The sequence below is a fragment of the Mauremys mutica genome, chromosome 1 (genome assembly GCF_020497125.1).
Source record: "Mauremys mutica isolate MM-2020 ecotype Southern chromosome 1, ASM2049712v1, whole genome shotgun sequence".
Lineage (NCBI taxonomy): Eukaryota > Metazoa > Chordata > Testudines > Geoemydidae > Mauremys > Mauremys mutica.
Genome location: NC_059072.1, coordinates 39,771,127 through 39,791,819, shown reverse-complemented (window position 1 = coordinate 39,791,819; position 20,693 = coordinate 39,771,127). Strand labels below are relative to the sequence as shown.

The 20,693-nt window shown below is 39.5% G+C and overlaps 1 protein-coding gene across 3 annotated transcripts in view; it reads left to right on the top strand.

The window, feature by feature from the left end:
* The window catches only part of MAPK11 (mitogen-activated protein kinase 11), a 50,789-nt gene extending 30,628 nt beyond the window's left edge, over positions 1 to 20,161 (top strand). For 2 of the 3 annotated variants that reach the window (XM_045031062.1, XM_045031080.1), the window contains 4 exons: positions 540 to 619; positions 6,491 to 6,569; positions 8,310 to 8,483; positions 19,477 to 20,161. In XM_045031062.1, coding sequence (XP_044886997.1) covers positions 540 to 619; positions 6,491 to 6,569; positions 8,310 to 8,483; positions 19,477 to 19,550 — 407 coding nt within the window. In that variant the 3' untranslated portion in view covers positions 19,551 to 20,161. The other variant, XM_045031072.1, reaches the window with a different exon arrangement.
* The last annotated feature ends 532 nt before the right edge of the window (positions 20,162 to 20,693 follow it).

Below are 20,693 nucleotides of genomic sequence, written 5' to 3'. Positions count from 1 at the left end.
AATCACTAGAGGAAGTGTTAATGTGGTTCACTTTTCAGATCATATACTAACTCATCAGATGTACATTTTAAAGATTAAGGGCCTGGTTCTACACTCCTTTGCCCCAGTGCAAAGTGGGTGTAATATGCTACCCAGATAGAATTCTCCACTCAGCCCCTGAGTCAGCAGTCATCCCTGTTCAGCAAAGCACTTGATCATAGGCTGAAGTTGTTAAGCATATGCTTTAATTCCATTCAACTCAAAGTTAGGCATATGGCTGTGTTGAACTGGGACCTTACACTGGTGGTAGCATTTTACACTCACATTCCACAGGTGTAAATGAATACACAAGGTTCTGGGCAGTGGACAATAAGACACTCTGGACCTAATCTTCAGTTGGTATAAATTGGCTAACTCCATTGCAGTCAATAGAACGGTGTCCTTTCCTCCACCTGAGGATCTGACCATCTGTGCAGGAGTTCAGGGTTTATTTAAACACACAAGGCTTGTCTGTTGCTTACTTTTACAATCTTTCCTGGAGTTTTCTTGAATACTTGCAGATATTGACCAACTAAAGAGAATAATGGAAGTTGTGGGAACACCCAGTTCTGAACTTCTCAAGAAAATATCATCGGAACATGTGAGTTCACCGTTCCATAATTTAGCTGAGTTAATAATTTACTTTTTCATAATAATTGGGGTGGTATGCCATTGGTTGTGTTAGATAGCGTGCTGCTCAATTCCAAATACAAAAAGCTGTTTAAAATCGTTGCTTTTTTGTTGCTAGTGGCAACATTCAGCAAGTGGGATAAAAATTTTCAAAAGTAACTTTGAAGATTACATCTTTCAATGAGACTTATCTCCTAAGTTGCTTAGGTGCTCTTAAAAATGTTAGAGATTAGTTTTAGTTCTTGGAAAAACAATCACTGAATATGTGAGAATGTATTCAGTAATCTCGCAGTCAATTTGGATGATCCTTTGTTTTGCTGCAGTACTTTGAAAAATAAATAGAACTGATGTTTAGCAAAGAACATTAGATTATTATCAACCGATTTCTGTTTAGTTTTTGCACCCTCAATACTAGAGATACATCAAAACAAAAATGCTGGATCCAAATACCACTGTGTTCTGAGTAGGGCTATATTGTTTGGATCCCAGTTTTGTGGCTCATATGCACTCACCTTTGCTGACTACTTATATGGGATCCGCTTTCATTATGCAACACCAAAGGCATAATTTTATAATTAAAACTCTACACATAAGATGCATGAATGGGGTAACCCATTAAAACAAATGTTTTCTGTCCAAACTATTGTTTCTCTTTGTGTGAGTTTCCCTATTAAATCTATAATAATTTCTTTAATTTTTTTTTATCAAGAAGCTAAATTTTTAAGCAGTAACAATAGAGGCCCCAGGGGAAGTCCTTAGGAGTGTTAATTAGCTGAGACTTGTGACCTGGGTTCAGTGTGTCAAGGCACTGAAATGCTATGGTGATGGGTACAATATAATAAACATTTGGTGAGATAAACCACAGCACATTTATACCTTCTCAGCAATAACAACTTTGGCTCAGCTCATTTAGTTACATATTTTACATATATAGAGCTCAGTCCTTTACATGGCTAAATCCTTTACATGGCTCCCGGAGTAGTCCCTGGAGCAACCACCTTTGCTTGCTTTTACTGTCTAGAACATCAGAGGACAGACCTCAAGGAGAAAGAACACATTTTTGGTGGAGAAATCTGTGTGGTCACGAGACTGCTTTCTGAGGCGCTCAGTGGCATAGGAGCTGTGTAGGTGACAAGTAAATAAAGCTGGTCTAACACCTTTTTGCTAATTTGCTGGATTTCTAACAGTGCTTTATTTCTCATTCTGTGAAGGCTTTTTTTGTTTTTGGTTTTTTGCCTTTGTGTGTGTTAATGTTTTTCTTACCGGTATATTCATATCTGTTGAACAATTGAGGAAACTAACATGGCTAGGCTAACGCTCTGTTTTCTTGCAACTTCCAGCTTTTTATTTTTATTAAATGTAACCGTTATGGGCTTGAGGCAGCCCCACAGTTTGTGAGCTTTCAGGCTCCTGGGAAGAGTTGAGGCAGGAATTAGGTGATTAAGTTGGCTCTCCCTCCATACCTTGTGCTGAGAGACTGGGCCAGCCAAGAAATGTAGGGAGGGTTCTCCAATGCTTGGTCACTTGGTTGTTCTTGAGGCTAGTGTAGTACAAACTCTGTGTTTTGCACGTACCTTAGGTTCAGAGGTGTATCATATGTAGCTCGTTAATGCTCAGAGTAATTTTGTGGGCTCACTGATGGGGAGAGTAGACTTCTTATTATGGTGGCTTTTATCTTTTCATAGTTCATTTCTTTTGTTTCAGAGCCACCTTAATGAGTCAGATTGCGTGTGTATGTGTGTGATTGTGCCCCAAAGGGTGGGTTTATTTCTGGTGGTAATCATAGAATATCAGGGTTGGAAGGGACCCCAGGAGGTCATCTAGTCCAACCCCCTGCTCAAAGCAGGACCAATCCCTAGATAGATTTTTGCCCCAGATCCCTATATGGCCCCCTCAAGGATTGAACTCACAACCCTGGATTTAGCAGGTTAAATTCCTAGGACTATGCCTTATCTGGAGGGCAAGTCTGTTTAGTGCCCAACTGGGACACTCTCACAAAACTAATTTGCCTGTACAAATGTCATTTGTTTGATATTCCCGTACAGAGCTTTACACAAATATTTTACTATCTTATCTGCAAATATGAAATTCGCTTAATAACAAACGATTGCATGTTCTTAGATGTTCACTGACTAAAGCCCAGTAAGTCTAATCAATGGATGCCAGGAATCTTTTATATATATACACCTCTACCTCAATATAACGCGACCCGATATAACACGAATTTGGATATAACGCGGTAAAGCAGTGCTCCGGGGGGGGTGGGAGCTGCACACTCCAGTGGATCAAAGCAAGTTCGATATAACGTGGTTTCACCTATAATGTGGTAAGATTTTTTGGCTCCCGAGGACAGTGTTATTTCGAGGTAGAGGTGTATATAGTTCATGTATTTTTTTGCAGAGGTGTCTTTTGTGATTCCTTGGAAGATCATGTGATAGGAAATGAGGTTTAAGAAGCTTTAAAAATTTGCATTTTGGTGTATTTGTAGATCTAAAACTTGATTATTAAAATTCTGATTTTTCTAAAGCAATTGGGAATTTGGGGGAGGAATTCACCCCTTGCATTGGATGTTAGCTGGTCCAAAGTAGTCACAAAGGGTCTATACAGACCCTGTCTCCTTTATGACTCCCCATTCCTTTGGTGTATTCCCCCCACTGCAGAACACACACCTCTACCCAGGGCAGAGCCATCTCTATATCACCTCCAAAGAAGCCCTGGGACGGGGGAATTCTGGAGCAGGGTGGCGGGGCATATTGGAGACCAGGAAAGGGATGAGATGAATGGAAGTGTGACCACGGGAGACCTGCGCTTGGTGATTCCTCACTACTTCAAGCCCCATAGGGGAAATGGCACCAGGAGGCACAAAATAGATCAGCCCCAGGGCTTACCCTGTATTGCAACTTGGGCACCACCAGCAGCAATAGTATAAGGGCCTTTGCTGGCCCTAACATTACCAGAGATCTGGCCTGTCCTTGAGTTTTTTAGCCTGATGGGTCAGACAAAACAATGGAGCAACCTGGCATAGTCAGTGAGGCCTTCAAGTGTTCACCAGTTTCTCAAAATATTTGGCTCTTGGTTAAAATCCCTCTTTCTCGCTCTAAATTTAAAATGAAAGCCCATCCTCTTCTCGTGTACACTGAAAAAAACCTGTTGTCAGTTTCTTAATCTAGGTAAAGTAGAAGGTTTTATTTTGCTTCCTTATAGCTTCATCCTAGGTTAAAAATGTTGTGTGTACAAGTGAAGAAGTGCTGTGCAGCATACAGAGTACGGGAGAACCAAGAGCAGCAGACCCCAGTTAATGCGAGTCCTGCTATATTACCTCCAAGTTACTGGAGTAATGCCAGGGAAGCTGGTCCATAACTGTATACCTTGTTTTCAGGCTGAGGATAGCACTTACCTCCCCATCTCCTCAAGTAAGCCCGTTCTCTACCTGCATCCTGTTCCTTTTACTTTTCAACTTCTGCTCAGAGGACTATGTCTACTTTTTAATGTTGCTTGTGGCCTCCATTCGTACTTGTCCTGAAGAGCAACAGTTGTGCATTCCCAGCTACACTCCACTCAAAGCAGGATCAAGACTTAAATGGAGAATCCAAACTTATTTTCAGTGATAAACAGAGGATTTAAAAAACTGGAAAAATGCAGGGAATCTTTATATAAACTTCACCAGATGTTTCCGAACCAGTCTCTGAGTTAGTTTGAAGATCTGATGTCTTAATTTGGGATTAGCCCATAATCCCACTTTCAGTATTTGCAGATTCTGAATTATTTAAATACTCTGGGCTCCAACGGGTGGGTTTCTGTGGAGATGACAAGGACATGGAGGAAAGGCTGGTGAGTAAACAAGGTACAGCCAAATTAATATTGGTCTCCGCTGGAGATAGCTGGAAGACAAAACAGGCCTGATCCCCTACAATCACTGATGGATTTTTTAAATGAGGAATTGGGATGTTAATAAATTAGCACAGATTAGGCACAAATATGGTCAAATGCACAGATGTCTGGTGATTTCTGTTGAGTAATGGTTGATTTCCATCTTAGCCCATAGTTTCCATGCAAGAAAGTATAGCTGCTATATATTTTAAAACTGCACAGCAAGTTATATGAACATATGTCCCTAAAGGTCTGATTCTCTGAGGTGCTGAGCTCTCTCACCAACTATGGGAGGAGAACATGCTCAGTATCATCTCCCAGGAGTGCACAACACCTTTCAGGGATGTAGTCTCATGGGAGGGGAAATTAATCCTGTTCTCTGTCCTTTAAACCTGTACTCTCTGTAGATGACTGGTTTCCACTGGTAAGAGCAATCACACTTTTAGAAAGCTGAGTTGCCAACCTCCATAATAAAAAGAGGAAAAATATTTTGAAATATGTTGGTAATGGCAGCCATATTGGTCCAACTCCTCTTGACAACTTCCAGTAAAATAGAAAGTAAGAAGAAATATATTTCTACTTCTGGTTTCACAAGTTTTTGTAAGTTAAAGATTAACCTTGTACTAGGATACATTTTGAATGAGACAGTAGCTTGGAATGACCTCTCAAAATACTTTATCTTTTGTTTTAGTGCATAATAATTGAAAAGCTTAGAAAGATTGCAGGGAAATTAGAGAAATATCAGTGATGTGTTGTCACACAGAGAGAACTGAGTTCGGAGCAGGATTCCATCTCTCCAGTGGCAGTATCCTGACCCAGAGTACATACCAGGAAGGCTCACAGTAACCTCTTATTAGTGTGTAACCAGGATGTGCAGGGCCAATTGATCCTGAAGGTCATCAGATCCAGAGGAAAGGAAAACACGAGTCTCAGTGCCTGCTCTCTGACCAGGAGCCAGGGAGTTGGTCAGCATGAGCTCACCACCAGTTTGAGCAGCTCTTTGCATATTCTGTCCCTCTTGCTGTCTTCTGTGAGGCCCTGGAGAGTTTCTCAGTTTCCTGCAGTAACATGTGAAGAGGGGAAATAACCCATGTATAGGGAAGAGAGATGGTCAGGGATGAAATCCCTGTATTATTAACAACCTTTCTTAAAGAAGCTACAGTTTTCTCAGAGACTCTTTTTCATGCATGCAGGGATGCTCTGTCCTCTCTCCTTTGACAATTCCATTTTCAGAGCCCTCATCTGCGAGGGCCTGTCTGTCTACCATCAAGACCCCATTTAGTCTCTTCTGTCCCATTACCAGTAGGTCACCTGCTCATCAGCTTGGACATCAGGAAAGCAATGTCTTCAATGATGTCAAGTCCCAGCACCTTGCCGGCAATATGTGGGTTGGGCAGCTGAGTATGTGCTATGTGGCTGACTCTAGCGTGGGGGCCCTGAGGATTCCAGTTCAGCCCCACAGCCAAGGCAAGCTACAAAGGTCCTGAGGCTCTGCACCTTGGAGGCATCTTAGGTCAGGATTTGAGCCTTAGTTGATTAAACATTAGTATTTGACAATGGTGATCTGTATGGGAAGGGTAGGATAGTACCTGTTTGCCGGTGGTAACTGAAAGGAGATATAGGCTGACTTCCTGGTTGAAAGACGTGGCAGATATGATGGTTATTTTAGGATCTATGGTGATAAACCAGTTATGCAGGTAGACGAAAACATAAACAAGTGTTTCCATGTGAAATAACTTTAACTTTAAGGGGAAAATTCCACCTTTTAAAACCCTCTTGCCTGTGGGCTTTATAATTATAAGACATATAAAGATGATTGACTGTATCTAGACACACACACATAATGAGTTTGTATAGACAATGTCTTCCATGAGTAGGAAACATAGCAATTAGAGATTTTTATTTTCCAGAGTTGCCATGCTTACTATTGAGCAAAAATGTAATCTGTATATATGCCTTGATTTATTCCCAGGCTAGAAAATACATTGAATCTCTACCACATATGCCTCAACAGGATTTGAAAGCAGTATTTCGTGGTGCCAACCCTTTAGGTAAGAATTTGTTAGGGTTTTCAGACTGATGTAATTTGGTTCCTTCCCCAGCATCTGAGCTCAAGTTTTACACTTGCTATATTAAAACTAGCTGAATGACAGTGTGGCACTACCCATAAGCATTACCAAACCTCTTGATTCTGAGACCACCATCTTACTCTAATTAAGCCCATTCAGACCCTATTCTGTGTAAGAAGAAAAGGCAGATAGCTCCTAGTGAACAGCAATCCATGGATTAGAGGGCAAATGGCTGCTTTCGAAAAGGAAAAGCCAGTCAAATATTGCATAGCTACACAGATAGAAAGATAACCAGAGTTAGAGCAAAGAGAAATTTGGAACTGCCTAACAGAAGAATGATCAACAATGTTTTATTTGAAATGAGTACCTATCATCTTTTTGCTCCAGAACGGTTCAAACCAAAGATCCTAGAATGTACTGACTCTCCTGGGACATATTAGGCCATCAATATTTTATTTAAATGTGGTTCCTTTTAAATATGACCCATTGTTAGAAAAAAATACATAAATACTGAGAATTAATGAGGCAACATTCTCAATACTCAAATTAAAATGTAGCTAAACCAGTAGAAAAATATGAGGTTTAATCCTACTCTTCATCAACTCACAATAAAAAATTAAAGTTACAATTTGTCAGTTTTCTAATCCCATGCAAAGGTAAAGCAGAAATATTTTTAATAATTAGTATTTTTGTCTGATAGTGAAAATGTACTGAAGTTAAGCAACATTTTTATTTATAAGGTGTTGATTTGAGATTTCTCAATTTAATTGGGAAATGGAGTGCTGTTCTCTGATACAAATGAATTAAAAGATAAATTGTCTGAATCAACATTTTGCCACTTGCTCTGGGCCACTAGAACAAATTTAAGCAGCAGATAGTATGATTTGAGAAAGATGCTAGTAAGAAATATAATACATTAAAGAGGAAAAATCAAACAAAAAATCTGATTGTTTATATGTTAAAGCAATAAAACTGCTTAAATTTTCATATATAAATTATAAAATATATATATATTAAAAACATGATATATATAAACCACTTCCAGTCCTCCAGATGTGTCTCATGTATAATATTGTATAGTTTTATGCAAACTTAAAATGAATACATTTTGTAAGTATTCTTTGACTGTCCTCTTTATGGCTATTTTACAGTCGTCATATGAACATTTTTTATGGGTACAAATAATTGCAAGTGTAATCTTGCAGGTCACTTAGTCCCTGATACTCCAGACATATATGCATATGCTTAATTTAAGCATGTGCACTCATCATATGTCTACTGATGTGCTTAACATTGAGCATATGCTTAAGTGTTTGCAGGGTCAGGGCCTTAAAAGGAAGTCTAAATCAGGATTCAGATGTCTAAAATGACCTGACATGCACCCATTATAGCCTGTGTCATGCACCAACCAAAACAGAGGCCTATTTAATGGCTGAAAATTCTCCCCTGAATGTGTATCTTCATAGGCTATGGGCTGTATTGCACAAAATAATGCTTTTTACATGATCTTGGGAGAAATGATGATATACTGTGTGTGGAGAGACACAGTATGTGTCTGATATTTTTTTTTCTCCCATTAATTTCCCTTTTTCTTGCTCTAAATATCAAGAACAAGGAAAAGGATGATTCTGAGGTTCTGTGTAAACTTTCACTATGAAATAGCTTCACTTCTAGATTTTCTCTTATCAACGTGATATGATTTGAGTTTCTTTTTTGCCCTAGCTGTAGATCTTCTTGAGAAGATGCTTATATTAGACAGTGATAAAAGAATAACTGCCTCAGAAGCACTTGCACATGCTTACTTTGTTCAGTATCATGATCCTGATGATGAGCCTGAGGCTGAACTATATGATGAGTCGATAGAGAATAAAGAACGAACCATAGATGAATGGAAAGGTAAGGGAGAATTCTATGCAGCTGCTCAAATGTGCAGCAAAAAATTTATTTGCTTAAAAAACAGTTTTTGTCTGGTTCTTGCTCAGGGAATTGCAACACAACTTGAACTCAGAAACTTCAGAATAACAAGGCAAATCTGTGTGTATTTCCCCCCTATGGTTCTAGTCCCTCTTTCCATTATCTGGTCACTGGATTTTCCTCAACACGCACAGCCCCACGTGAAGGCAGGTTCGAGTGATCTTGTAAGGATTCTGTACTTTTATTCCTCTACAAACTCTTGTTTGCCAGATCCTCAGCTGGGATAGTGGAATGATGCCAGTTTACGTCATGTTTAGTTTTGGCTCTGACCCTTCTTCTGCAGTCATAGCAAATGTGTCAACAAATGGCTTGTTAACTGTTTCCTGTGCATGCAGTCACACTAAAAGCTAAAGCAAATTAGGCCTGCACGCCCAGGGTGAAATTCCCCTTTGTGTAGAGGGCCAGCCTGTGGCCTTTGCACCATTTCAATTCCAAAAGGATTATGTGGGATTAAAGTATTGGGTATGCTTTTTGTTGTCCCTTTCTACAGGGTGAATCTGAACCCCAGTGCTTGCCCAAACTATTTGTTCCAGTTGTATAGTGGGCTTCCAGAATTTTGACCCCATATGTGCAGCTGCTATGGCCATTAAAAAAATCTGTTGTGATTCTACCTTTCAGCATACACACACAAACAAGAAACTCTCTGAATATTTTTGGAAATTTTGTTTACATATTCCATTTGAGATGGAGGAAATTGAAAACACAGCAAGATAAAGTGGAGTGCACAAGACATCTTGATTCTTTCTTAAAACTCCCCTTCATGTGTATGTTGGAGAGGGTGCAGGAATAATCATTGCCCCTGGCTGGGTTCTCTGGGCATACTCTCTATTTAGCACCTCCTCCTAAGAGCTGAGACCCCGCAGTCCAACTGCCTAGCCCATGGGACCAGTGGTGATCCCTGTAGCTTAAGCACACTCTTTCCCAGGATTCCACCTCTGGACAGTGTGGGTTTACCATTTAACTCTTCAGGGACACATGACAATGAAAGCCAACAGACGTACAGACAGCCTTTGCATAGGATTCTAAACACAATTACTCTTTACTTACCACAAGGAATACATAGATCTAATAAACACATGTATATAAATTTTTGCTGCCTCAAAGAGTTTCCTTACCACTCTATGGAGTTCTTTGGGGTGTCCAGGACCCTTCTCCTGTAGCTCATGACTTCTCTTCAGAAACTTGGAACTTCTCTCCCTCTCTGTCACCTAACTTTCTTTGACCTTGGCTGGTCCTGCCGTTAAACAGGATGTTCCTCTCCCCTGCCTAAACTTTCCTGAGTCTCCCTGACCCACCCAGCCTTGGTGGCTTTTAAAAGCCAGCATCAGTCCCTTGGTTTCTTTGTTCTGCTGCTGGGGATTTTCCACTCCCTTTAGCGAAGTCTGAGTAACTAACCCCCAGTTTCAGCCAAGCCATTGTCCCAAGGTGATTCCACCAGAATAGGTGACCATTTTAGGTCTAATGACCAACCATTGTCCGTGATCTGATTTGACCCAGGGACATCATACAACCCCTATCAGCAAACAGTGGGTTCCACATACACAGGCATTCAGAAATACAGCAATTTCATAACATCAACCAGAATTCATAAATGATGCATAGACAGATTCCCCAAATTATCATAGTGGTACACAGTGGGATAGTCTGTAGGCAGAGGGTGGTGTTTCTTCATTTTTGATTGGCACCCGGACTCTAAGGTTTTGATTCTCTATTCCATCCAAACTATGGGGCTTCACGTAGCTGATTGCAGCCCCTTAGTTCAGGACTGACCAGTGCAAAGACAGCACTAACTAATGTATACTACTGGCATAAGGAACTATAGGCCAGTGGAAAATCTGTGTAGTGAAGCTCCAGTCTGGCATGCCCCCTTCTCTCTGAAACCTTTCCTATCACACCACCACCACCACACCACCACTTCCCCTTATGCAAGTGGTGAGGACGGCAGCACAGCATGCAATGGAGCTACCTCTGCCAGCTTTCCACTAGTGGAGAATTTAGGGGGGGTGGGGGAAGGGCAAGAATTCGGTCTCCAGCCAATTTAAAGCCACTTTGCACTGCTTAAATGGTGCTGAGTGGTCTGAGCAGAAAATCCTGCCCTGACCCTTTGTGCGATTTCCCTCATCGCAAAAGGGATATGGCAGAGCTGGTTTATACAACATATTCCTGCATGTAGTGTAGCTATGGGGAGCCTGGTTCATTGTATGCTCTTCTATGGAGTTTGGCTATGTTGATGTGAGTGCTATAAAGTGGGAGCTTGAGGAAACTGCTCTTTGTGAGGAATCTCTAGACTAGATCCTGAGCTGCGACTGGTGAGGGCTCAGTGCAGAACTGGTGCTGCAAAAACAACTGTAAATGATCTTTTCACTCCCCCAGTTCTGAAGCTGGTCCCTGTTTTAAATGAGAGCAGACTGATGGCTACTCCAAATTAACTCTTACCCAGAGCTCCAGGGATCTGTTCCAGCAGCTGGAGAGACCTGGAGTTTAAGAGATCCTCTCCAGTGCCCTCTTATCCTTCCCCTCTCCGCCCCACAAACACACACAGTCGTGTCCCCGTAAACTGGCCGCCTATATCTGTGCCACCCAAGAATCCCTCCACACTGGTGAAATCCTACAGAGGCTGAGTTATAGTAGTGGTGCAAAGCTATGCTAGTGCAGGGCAGGAAATGGGCCACAGTGTCCAGTCAGGGAGGAGTAACCCTCTGTTAGCTTGAGGAGGGCTCTCCCATAATTCTGCTACTTCTGGACAGATGACGAGCTGATTGCCATTAACTGCTCCCTCCACAAAATTTGTCTGCTGCAAAGCCTGGAAGCACATGTTGCCTTGCGGTTATCTTGTCTAATATGAATCCATGCTGCATTTGCTCCTGTAACTACGGGTGCTTAATTTGTTTGTCTGCTATTTCCTCAGATGGCTGAGCCCTTGACAGGAAGGTTTAACAATTTCCCTTTCACAAAATTAATTCCTCTTCATGATGCAATCCTCTTTTAAAATGGTTGCAGGGGCAAACTTGGCTTAACGCTTCCTGAGCTGAAACTGGGAAGTGAGGATAACTTCTCTATAAAAAGCAAGAATGTTTTGTGCAGCAGCAGCAGCAGATTCTGTTGCATCAAAAAGATGGTGAAATTAACCCTTGTTCAAAGGGCCAGCCCGAGGCCTATGGGCCACGTAAGCCTAGGGTGACTGGGTAGGGTAGCCTAGATGTCCCTATTTTTATAAGGACAGTCCAATTTTTGGGTCTTTTTCTTACATAGGCTCCTATTACCCCCACCCCCATCCCGATTTTTAACACTTGCTGTCTGGTCACCCTACGTAAGCCTTCAAAATAGGGCTTGCATGGAATTGAAGTTGAGCATAGGCCTTTTTGTTGGACCTCTGCACAGGGATGAATTTCACCACAAGAGATGCATAGTTCTCCTCATTCCCTTCTCTACATACTTCATCTATCATTAGAAAATGGCCCTTGAAAATACCTAAGGCTCTGAAAATAAGACAAATAATAAGTCTGATTCTGCAGTCTGATTATTTGTTTAATTATTTTGACTTTTAATTGTATGAATAGAAGCTGAAACATCTAGGTGATCAAACAATTATTCTGAGGAAAATCACAATTAATATTTCAGATGCTGCATTCCAGCAAATGTGTGTTCTCATTCCAGGTGCTGAATAATTAAGTGCACAGGCAATCTTATATAAGAATTATTTGAGAGGTTTGTTTGGTTAGTATATCTTTAAAAGATATGGGTTCAGGTAAAAGCATTCCTTAGTGAGGCTAACCTGGTTGAAATTCTTGAAAGGGGAGAAATCAAGGGTTTTGGATTGTTTAGAAAGAAATGTCCTTATCTCCCTTGTAGGTCTAAAGAATGGCTTGATTGAAATAATATTTTTGCAGCTTTAGCTAGGAGAGCATTAAAACATGGCAAAATACTGTCCTTTTGTTCTTATTAGGGAAGAATAATATTCCAAATGAAGGAATACAGCCATTTGTGCATGATCGCTTGCAGACATTTACTAGAAAATCCATCACAAAACTTGAAGCAGTTGCAGATCCTCTAATTTTATCACAATTGAGTTTCTGTATTAGCAGAAACTGACACATTCTGAAGCTTTGATATAGTATTTTTGCCTCTCTTCTGTTAGAATTTCTCTAGAGACTAGGAAGCTTCTCCTTCTGAGTCTTAAGACATTTATGGCAATTTTACTGCTGTGTTGAGGGAGGGGTTTTTCTGCTTCCACCACATATACAAGTTCTTGATTTTTAACATTAAAACATTTACTTAGTTTTGCTAAGTAAAACAACTGTATAGGCCCAGTTATGGGCTGCTTTACTAATGGCCGTGGGCTTCAAATAGAAGTTTTTAGTCCTTGGATATATTCCATATTTGAAGCTTATTTGTTACAAAAATGTAAATAGACGCGTTGTAAGTATAACAGCGTCCTGGGGGCCGGGGGTGAGAGATGGGTTAGTCAGTATGTTCCTGACTGTCAGTGGAGTTTTGGCTGAGAAGAGATGCTGTGTGCATGCAGCCCTGCAAAGTGTTTACATCAGTACATTCAAATAAGTACCATATTAAATCAGTACATTCAAATTGTGTTATATTGACAAAAAATTCATGACATAGATAAGTACCATATTAAATCTGTACCATAAAGGAAGGAATACCAGGAACTAAAACTCCAACACAGAATTGTGGTTTACGTGGCTCTGAATGCAAGAACTGTCACTTTCTTGTGCAAGTTGCCCATTTCTTATTTTATAAGGTGATACATTCAAACTTGTACTTAAAAGATTATTTCTGTTCCATTTAAGAGGAATCAATTTTTCTTTTTTCCTTAAACATTATTTCTATTGTACCAATATTGTGGTTTAAACTGAACACTCTGATTAGACCTTTGTAAACTAGCTATTGATATTTTTAATTTGAAGGGACTCTTTGAATGGCTACATAGTCGGACGTAAACTCCTCTTAAACTATGAATCGGAGAATCATAGCTTACATCACTGAAAAAGCAATGTTACCTAGATCTTCCGTAAAGCTTCAGTTTTAACTTATAGGCTGCATTTACACTACAGCACTTACAGCAGCATAGCTGCACCATTGTAGTGCTTGTGGTGGAAACGCTGTAAGCTAAGAGCTCTCCTGTCAACTTACCTCCTGCCTCCGCAAGAGGCAGTAGCTGTATTGGCAGGAGAAGTTCTCCCACTGACGTAGCGCTGTCTACACTAGTGCTTGGGTCGGTGTCAATTACGTCCCTCAGGGGTGTGGATTATTTACACTCCTGAGCAACATAAGTTATACCTAATAACCTGTATATAAGGGGAGAGTTTGGCCATTGGTTAGCCAAACAGTTCCTTGACTGATTATTGTCTTCTTTTAAGACATGAAAAGTTAGAGACAAGTGCAGTGGGCATGTGCTTTTGTTAAACCACCTTTTCCTTGATGAGGGTAGAAGGGGTTGTCCATTGAAATGCTGATTTACTACCTAAACAAAAAAGACAGGGACAGGGATTTTTTAATTTTTCACACAGCTGCTCAGCTCAGTTTGTGAATCTAGTTTCCCATCAGTTTGTAAGATTTTTATGCATGTCTCTCCTCTAGCTTTTATGGAATTAACTCCTATCCCCATCAATGGAAGAATTACACTGTATTAAAGAATCTAATATTTGCGAGACATCTGTATTCCATTTCTGAGGAACTTCGTAGGAAAATTCAAACAACAAGGGGAAAAATGCACATTATTCCTTTTTTAGTCTGTTCTTAAAAATATATTTTAATCTGAATTTTGTTATTGGTTTGTAAGGAAAAAAATGCATTCTATTTAAGCACATTCACAGAGTAGTACAGTGTACTTCATTTTAGTTTTGGGACATTGAAAGGGAGATGTGGGAGGTATAACAATATACCATCCGTTGTTGGTTGTCAGTGGTCTCAGGAATAAATGAAACAGCTAATCTCACATTTTGTAAAAAGTTCTATGAAGGATCTGTTTTCTGAGACATGAATCCTGCAACACGTAAAAACAGCATGTCACTTTAACATTTGTATATAAAACATTTTGAACATTCTGTATTGCATGTGCCTTTTAGAATCAAAAGCCTTAAATATTGAATTATTTACCTTGTATCACTTGATTGCAGGAGTTACAGTGGAATGGGATGGTATTTTTATATCTTAAACTTTTTGCATGTTTTTATTCATAATATCTGTTTGCCCTAAATCTTTTGTGCCTATGTGTATTTTGTTGAGGTTTTTTTTATATTTGACATTTTTCATATTTTGGTATTTATAGTCCCATGTGAGCAGTAATAAAGGACAGATTAGCAAACACAGTATTTACTGTATTCCCTAACTGAAAGCATTAGTAAGGTAGAGTTAAGACTGTAAATCAGCCATTAATTTATAATGTTTTAATAATACGATGATTTCAAATCAGGGATGTTTGGGGGTGGGTTAAAAGTCTGGAATTTTGAATGTTTTAGTTATTGAAAAACAAAACAAAATATATATATAAAATTGTAGATATACCAATCTCCTAGAACTGGAAGGGACCTTGAAAGGTCATTGAGTCCAGCCCGCCGCCTTCACAAGCAGAACCTATTTTTGCCCCAGCTTCCTAAGTGGCCCCCTCAAGGATTGAACTCACAACCCTGGGTTTAGGAGGCCAATGCTCAAACCACTGAGCTATCCCTCCCACACCTAACTGTCCAACTATCTAACACCTAACTGCTGAAAAGAATACTACTGTTGTGGTACCCAAAACAACCTTAACTCTGCCCCCTTATCCTACTTCTCCTGCCAGTAAGAGAACCTCACTAGCTGCAACAATAATGAAATTAAGATCCTGATCCTCTTTTTACTTACACCAACCAGTGGAAATCAAGAGTAATTCAACTGAAGTCAGTGAAATAACACCTGTGTGAAGACAGCTAGACTTGGCCATTTCTGTTTCACATATGAATTATTCTTAGAATTGGTTAGAAACATTTTGAATTTCAAAACTTTTTGACAAAAGAGAAATTTGTCTGTGAAAATCCTTTTACCTGCAAGCAGCTCAAATTATTATGCAATGATCTTTCAGTTTTGGGTGATACAACCCACTGCTACACTTCTAACCTAGATCAGGGATGGCATCTCAGATGTCTTTTGGGAGTGCTTGAAGGGTCATATGGTTTTTTGTCAATATGTTCAGGATCAGGCAGTCCTAAGAGATTTTGGGAGGATGTACAAAAAGCACCCTGGGAGTTTCTGTTCCCCAAAATTCACACAATCCTCCCTATTAACACTTGTCTCCCCACTGCCACCTCCCAGCCCAGTTCAGTCAGTTAGCAATTTTCCCCCAAGAGGCGAAAGCTTTTCAACCAACATTTGTGACCAGACTGGAACAAAAATATTGTACTTTGCTTAACAACATATTAGTAACTTTAGAAGAACTGCCATTTAACGATTCAGCTTTTATAGTGTACACCGCCTTAATATTCATTAATTCATATAGTATCTACAGAGATTCTTTGAGCTACTTTATTTGGGGAGGGATTATTCCGTTACTTTGATACATGCTATAAAAATCTGGGGAATAGTCTTCAAAGAAAAGTTAACATAATCAGCAAAGACAGAAAATCGCCAAGTGCTTAGGTATCTGGCTTCCTTTATTCAACTCTCAGGTGAGAGATTCTCTGGTGCATAAGCCTGAGGATATGTGTAATTTTATTTAATGAAAGCCATCTTGATAGTAGAAAAGTCCTACTCTCTCCATGTAGCCAGTAGAGCAGGACACATGAAATGGATGACAATAGAAGAATCCTTCTAGGAAGACCAACAAAACAAATAAGAACATTCCAATCAGAATTTTAGAAGTTGAGTGCTTAAAGTTAAATCCATATTTATTCACCTGAATGAAGGTGGCCTGATTTTCAAAGGTGCTGAGGGTTCTCACCGTCCATCAACACCAGTGCCAGTTCAGCAGCTCTGCAAATCAGGTTAGTCTTTCTTTTAGGTGCCTAAGTAGGTAGTCAATCAGGTGGCTGACTTTCAAAATCTGGCTTTTATGTTTATAGTGACTCAACTCTCAGCAGGCAACTAAAATTCATATTCAGGTGGAGTCAAGTTTGTTGGACTCAGCATTTCACTAGGCAGTAGAAAACTGATTTTCACCCAAACAATATACCAAGTGAAACAGGGTTGATTTTTTTCTTCTTTTGATTCAATTCTGTAAAGTTAACAGTCTATTTTTATTTTATATTATGAATAAAAATAAAAGGAAACATGTAGCATTAATTCAAGTGCTTACCCAATTATCTTTATACAAATAGTCTGAAGTGTTAACACTTCTTGTGAGAAAATAGAATAAACCAATTCTGGATTTCTAGATCAAATTGCGAAAGACGTGGCAAAAAAGGGGCAAAGATAGATTTCCAAAAAATGCACTGTACTGATTTTCCAGCTTGTTTCAAGAATGCCTTCATGATTTCCTCTAAACAGTCCAAAATGAATTTTCCTTGGCACAGGATAACATAAGAGAAATTTCAGAATAATAGATATAGGTTAGATGAAAGTAGAGAAGTGATCATAACTGGGACTTTAATAGAAACCAACCAGAAGTGTTAACTGCAGAGAGACTATGTCCTCTCATTAATCCATACAACTCCAGGCTCATGTACATCTCCACAGTGACAGCATTTCATGCTGGAAACAAATAATCTTTCTTTCCATTAATAATAAGATCCTGAATATTTCCTGCAAGCAGAAATTTCTACAACTTTTATTATGACAATTAATATTATTTAATACTGCTTCTCAAGCACAGTAAGTGCTACATTGAAATAGGGAGACCCTGAAGGCCTCATTTACATAAAGGATTTCTGAGTTGTTAATGGTATATTGGCCTAATTTCAAAAGAAAGTGATAGCCCATTTCTCCCTATTTTTTTATCCTTCAAACTTAAAAGTCCCTAAGTGGTTGGTCCTGAGCAGGGAACCAAGCACCTGAGGGTACAAGAGCTTGGCATCTCTCAGGGTATGTCCTAAGAGCTTCCTAAATCTCCATGACATATTGCTGAGGTTTGCAACCAGGAAATTTCTGGCTGTAAAATCAGTTAGAAAATATCTCAAAATGCAATGGCCCAGAACACACCATTTGGAGTTGAATGTAGTACGTTTCCTTAGCTGCTGCAGCACTTCCCCTCATTTTGGCACAACATCTGCAGTAGTACTCTCAGTAGAATAGATGGCGTGAGAATAGAATAAGCAGCTTAATAATCACAAAAGCATAACATACACAACCTACAGCAGGGGTCGGCAACCTTTCAGAAGTCGTGCACCGTGTCTTCATTTATTCACTTTAATTTAAGGTTTCACGTGCCAGTAATACATTTTAATGTTTAAGGTCTCTTTCTATAAGTCTATAATATATAACTAAACTATTGTTGTATGTAAAGTAAATAAGGTCTTTAAAATGTTTAAGAAGCTTAATTTAAAATTAAATTAAAATGCAGAGCCCCCCGAACCAGTGGCCAGGACCCAGGTAGTGTGAGTGCCACTGAAAATCAGCTAGTGTGCCACTTTTGGCACGCATGCCATAGGTTGCCTACCCCTGACCTACAGTATTCATTTCTAATACCGTCTCCGACACCAGCTTTTGAAGAAATTAAGGCCTTGACCCTGGGTTGCCTCTTGCAAGGCTCAGTGGCTCAAGGCTGCTCTTTTTTATACCGGACTGTCTTAGGCTCAGAGGGGCCATTCTAGGAGCTAGGGATCAACCACTGGGACATAGAGACAGCCCAACTGTTCCCGCCTATATCCCAGACATGGGGGATTGTGCAGAGTAACACTACCCAGGGATTCCCTTAAACTGGGGGAATCCTCTGGTAGTCAGTAAAGCAGTCGTCATGACTGCTTTGCACCACCTGGGCAATGCAAAGCAGCTACAGCAGGGGCCAGGATCTGGCCCTAAGATGTTACCTAACATTTAAAAACTATTTTAAAGAAATGCCATACATGCTTACTGCACGTGTGCGCTCTCTCTCTCTCACTGCCCCAGTACATGGATCTCTTTACTAAACCAGTTCACATGAGCAGGTTGATCAGCTCTAAACACTGGCCAGTGAGCAAAGGCTTGTTCCTGCGCCAATGTGAAGTATGTCATTTACTTGAGTGTGGAGAGGAACAGGCCCTTGCTCCTTGTTGAAGGGAGATTGCTGTCATTGTGGAGAGAAAAGAGTTGGGCAGAAGGCAGGGCAAAATAGGAGTGCATAGTACCACTTTGGGCGAGTCTTGGTGTAAGCAGGCTTGAGAGCTAACATGCTGTACAGCAAACAAATATCCTGTAAGAAAACCTTAAATCTACATACATTACAGCACAACCCTCAAAGAACAAAGTGTAACTGCAGAGGTTCAAGTGTTTCATTTATGTTTGAATGCAATGGATTGAGAAATGGATGAAGAACACTCTTCTGCAGCTAAAGAAATGTGATGGCAAAATGTACATTAAAATAAACATGTTTGGACTTTTCTAAAGGGTGCATGTTATATTATATTTTGTTTTTCAATAAGCCATTCTGGCAGCTCTTTGACAGTATTCTCTGCATTTCCTTTTCAGGGCTAATGTGTAGTCAGTAGTCAGCTGACAAAAATAAGTCATAAAATAATATCTTAGAGTATGAGCCACAGTCTATTGAAGCCAGTGGAAAGACTCTCACTGACTTCAGCAGGCTTTTGATTAAGTCCTTAGTAAGGTTAGAAATACAAATTATTTCACTGTACCTGTGTTCTGTTTTGCCTTTGAATATTTTTTTTCAATCAATATTGTATGATGCTTGTCAGCTACTTTAGGCCAAAGGTCTACATGCAGTCACCACTTAAATGCGATGTATTTCAGATTCAGATAGTTCACACCTATTTTTCTTTTTTGTCCCCTCCAGAGATTACGTATGAAGAAATGATTAGCTTTAAACCACCTGATTTAAAAATGGATAGCCTGGAAATAGAACAGTAAATACAACCAGCTGTGTTTTGCCATGCTGTACTATCAGGACTGTTGAAAACATAGCATTAAAATTTAACCTATATTTCCAAAAGTAGATTTCACTATCCAAAGATGTTGGAGAAGGAATGGAAGAGCAGGTAAATGATACTGAAGCCAGATGTTTTTTGCCTTGTACTATGAATGTAATCACAGAACATAAAAGGCGATCAAGAACTGCTTCATTCTGACAAAATGATGCACTGAGTTCTGTTTAGCTGGATTTTTCTGCATGTTTCATTTTATCAGTTGTAATGCCAAAAATGAAGGTAACTTTTTTATTATTTTGAATATACTTTTTTTGAAATTGTACATTTAAAGCATGAATGTGTGCAAACATGAAAGTAGATGTCCATACACGCAACCAGTTGTTTCCTGGCATTACCCTAATTTTATTTGGTTTTTTTTTTGTTTTTTATTTATAGCTAGTGCCTTTAAGAAAAAGAGGGCATGGTAGTGAGTCAGACATAATATGCAAATATAGTCATATCTGTGGTGGTCTTATAAACATACTGGATGTCTCTCGAGTGGTTTAACACCCGTTGGAAATCAATGAATAAATCTTTGTCATGTTGCCATTTAAAGTGTCTGTTCTCATTATTTTCCATATAGTCTTTAAAACAGCAGAGGATAAGTTTTTGAGAGACAGTGTTTCTGTGTGATGCGAAGAGTTAGTGAATTTGCACAGATTACAAGAATTCATGCCACAGACACTTTGTGGAATTTCTCGAGTTTTCCAGAAATCTCACCAAAGATACCACAGATTGTAATATAGGGATAGTGTGTTCATTCATTGAACTCAACAGCTCCCTACTCTCTTCTTTTTCTTCAGTCAATCCATGAGAGGCCAACGTAATAATTGAGATGATAAGGCTTAAGAAGAGTTTGGACATTTGTGAAAAGCAAAATACCACAATCTCATTGGAATCGCATTTTAAGCAATATTTTAAAAGGCCCAATGTCCCTGAAGAGTTAGACAAACTAAATTTAAAGCTAATTCATAGCAGGATATAGCCGATGCCAAGATGTCTTAAAGAATTAACCCTATAATCTCATTTATCCCCTTGAAGCGTAACCATGATAAAGGAACATTATTATTAACATCTTTTGGTCGGA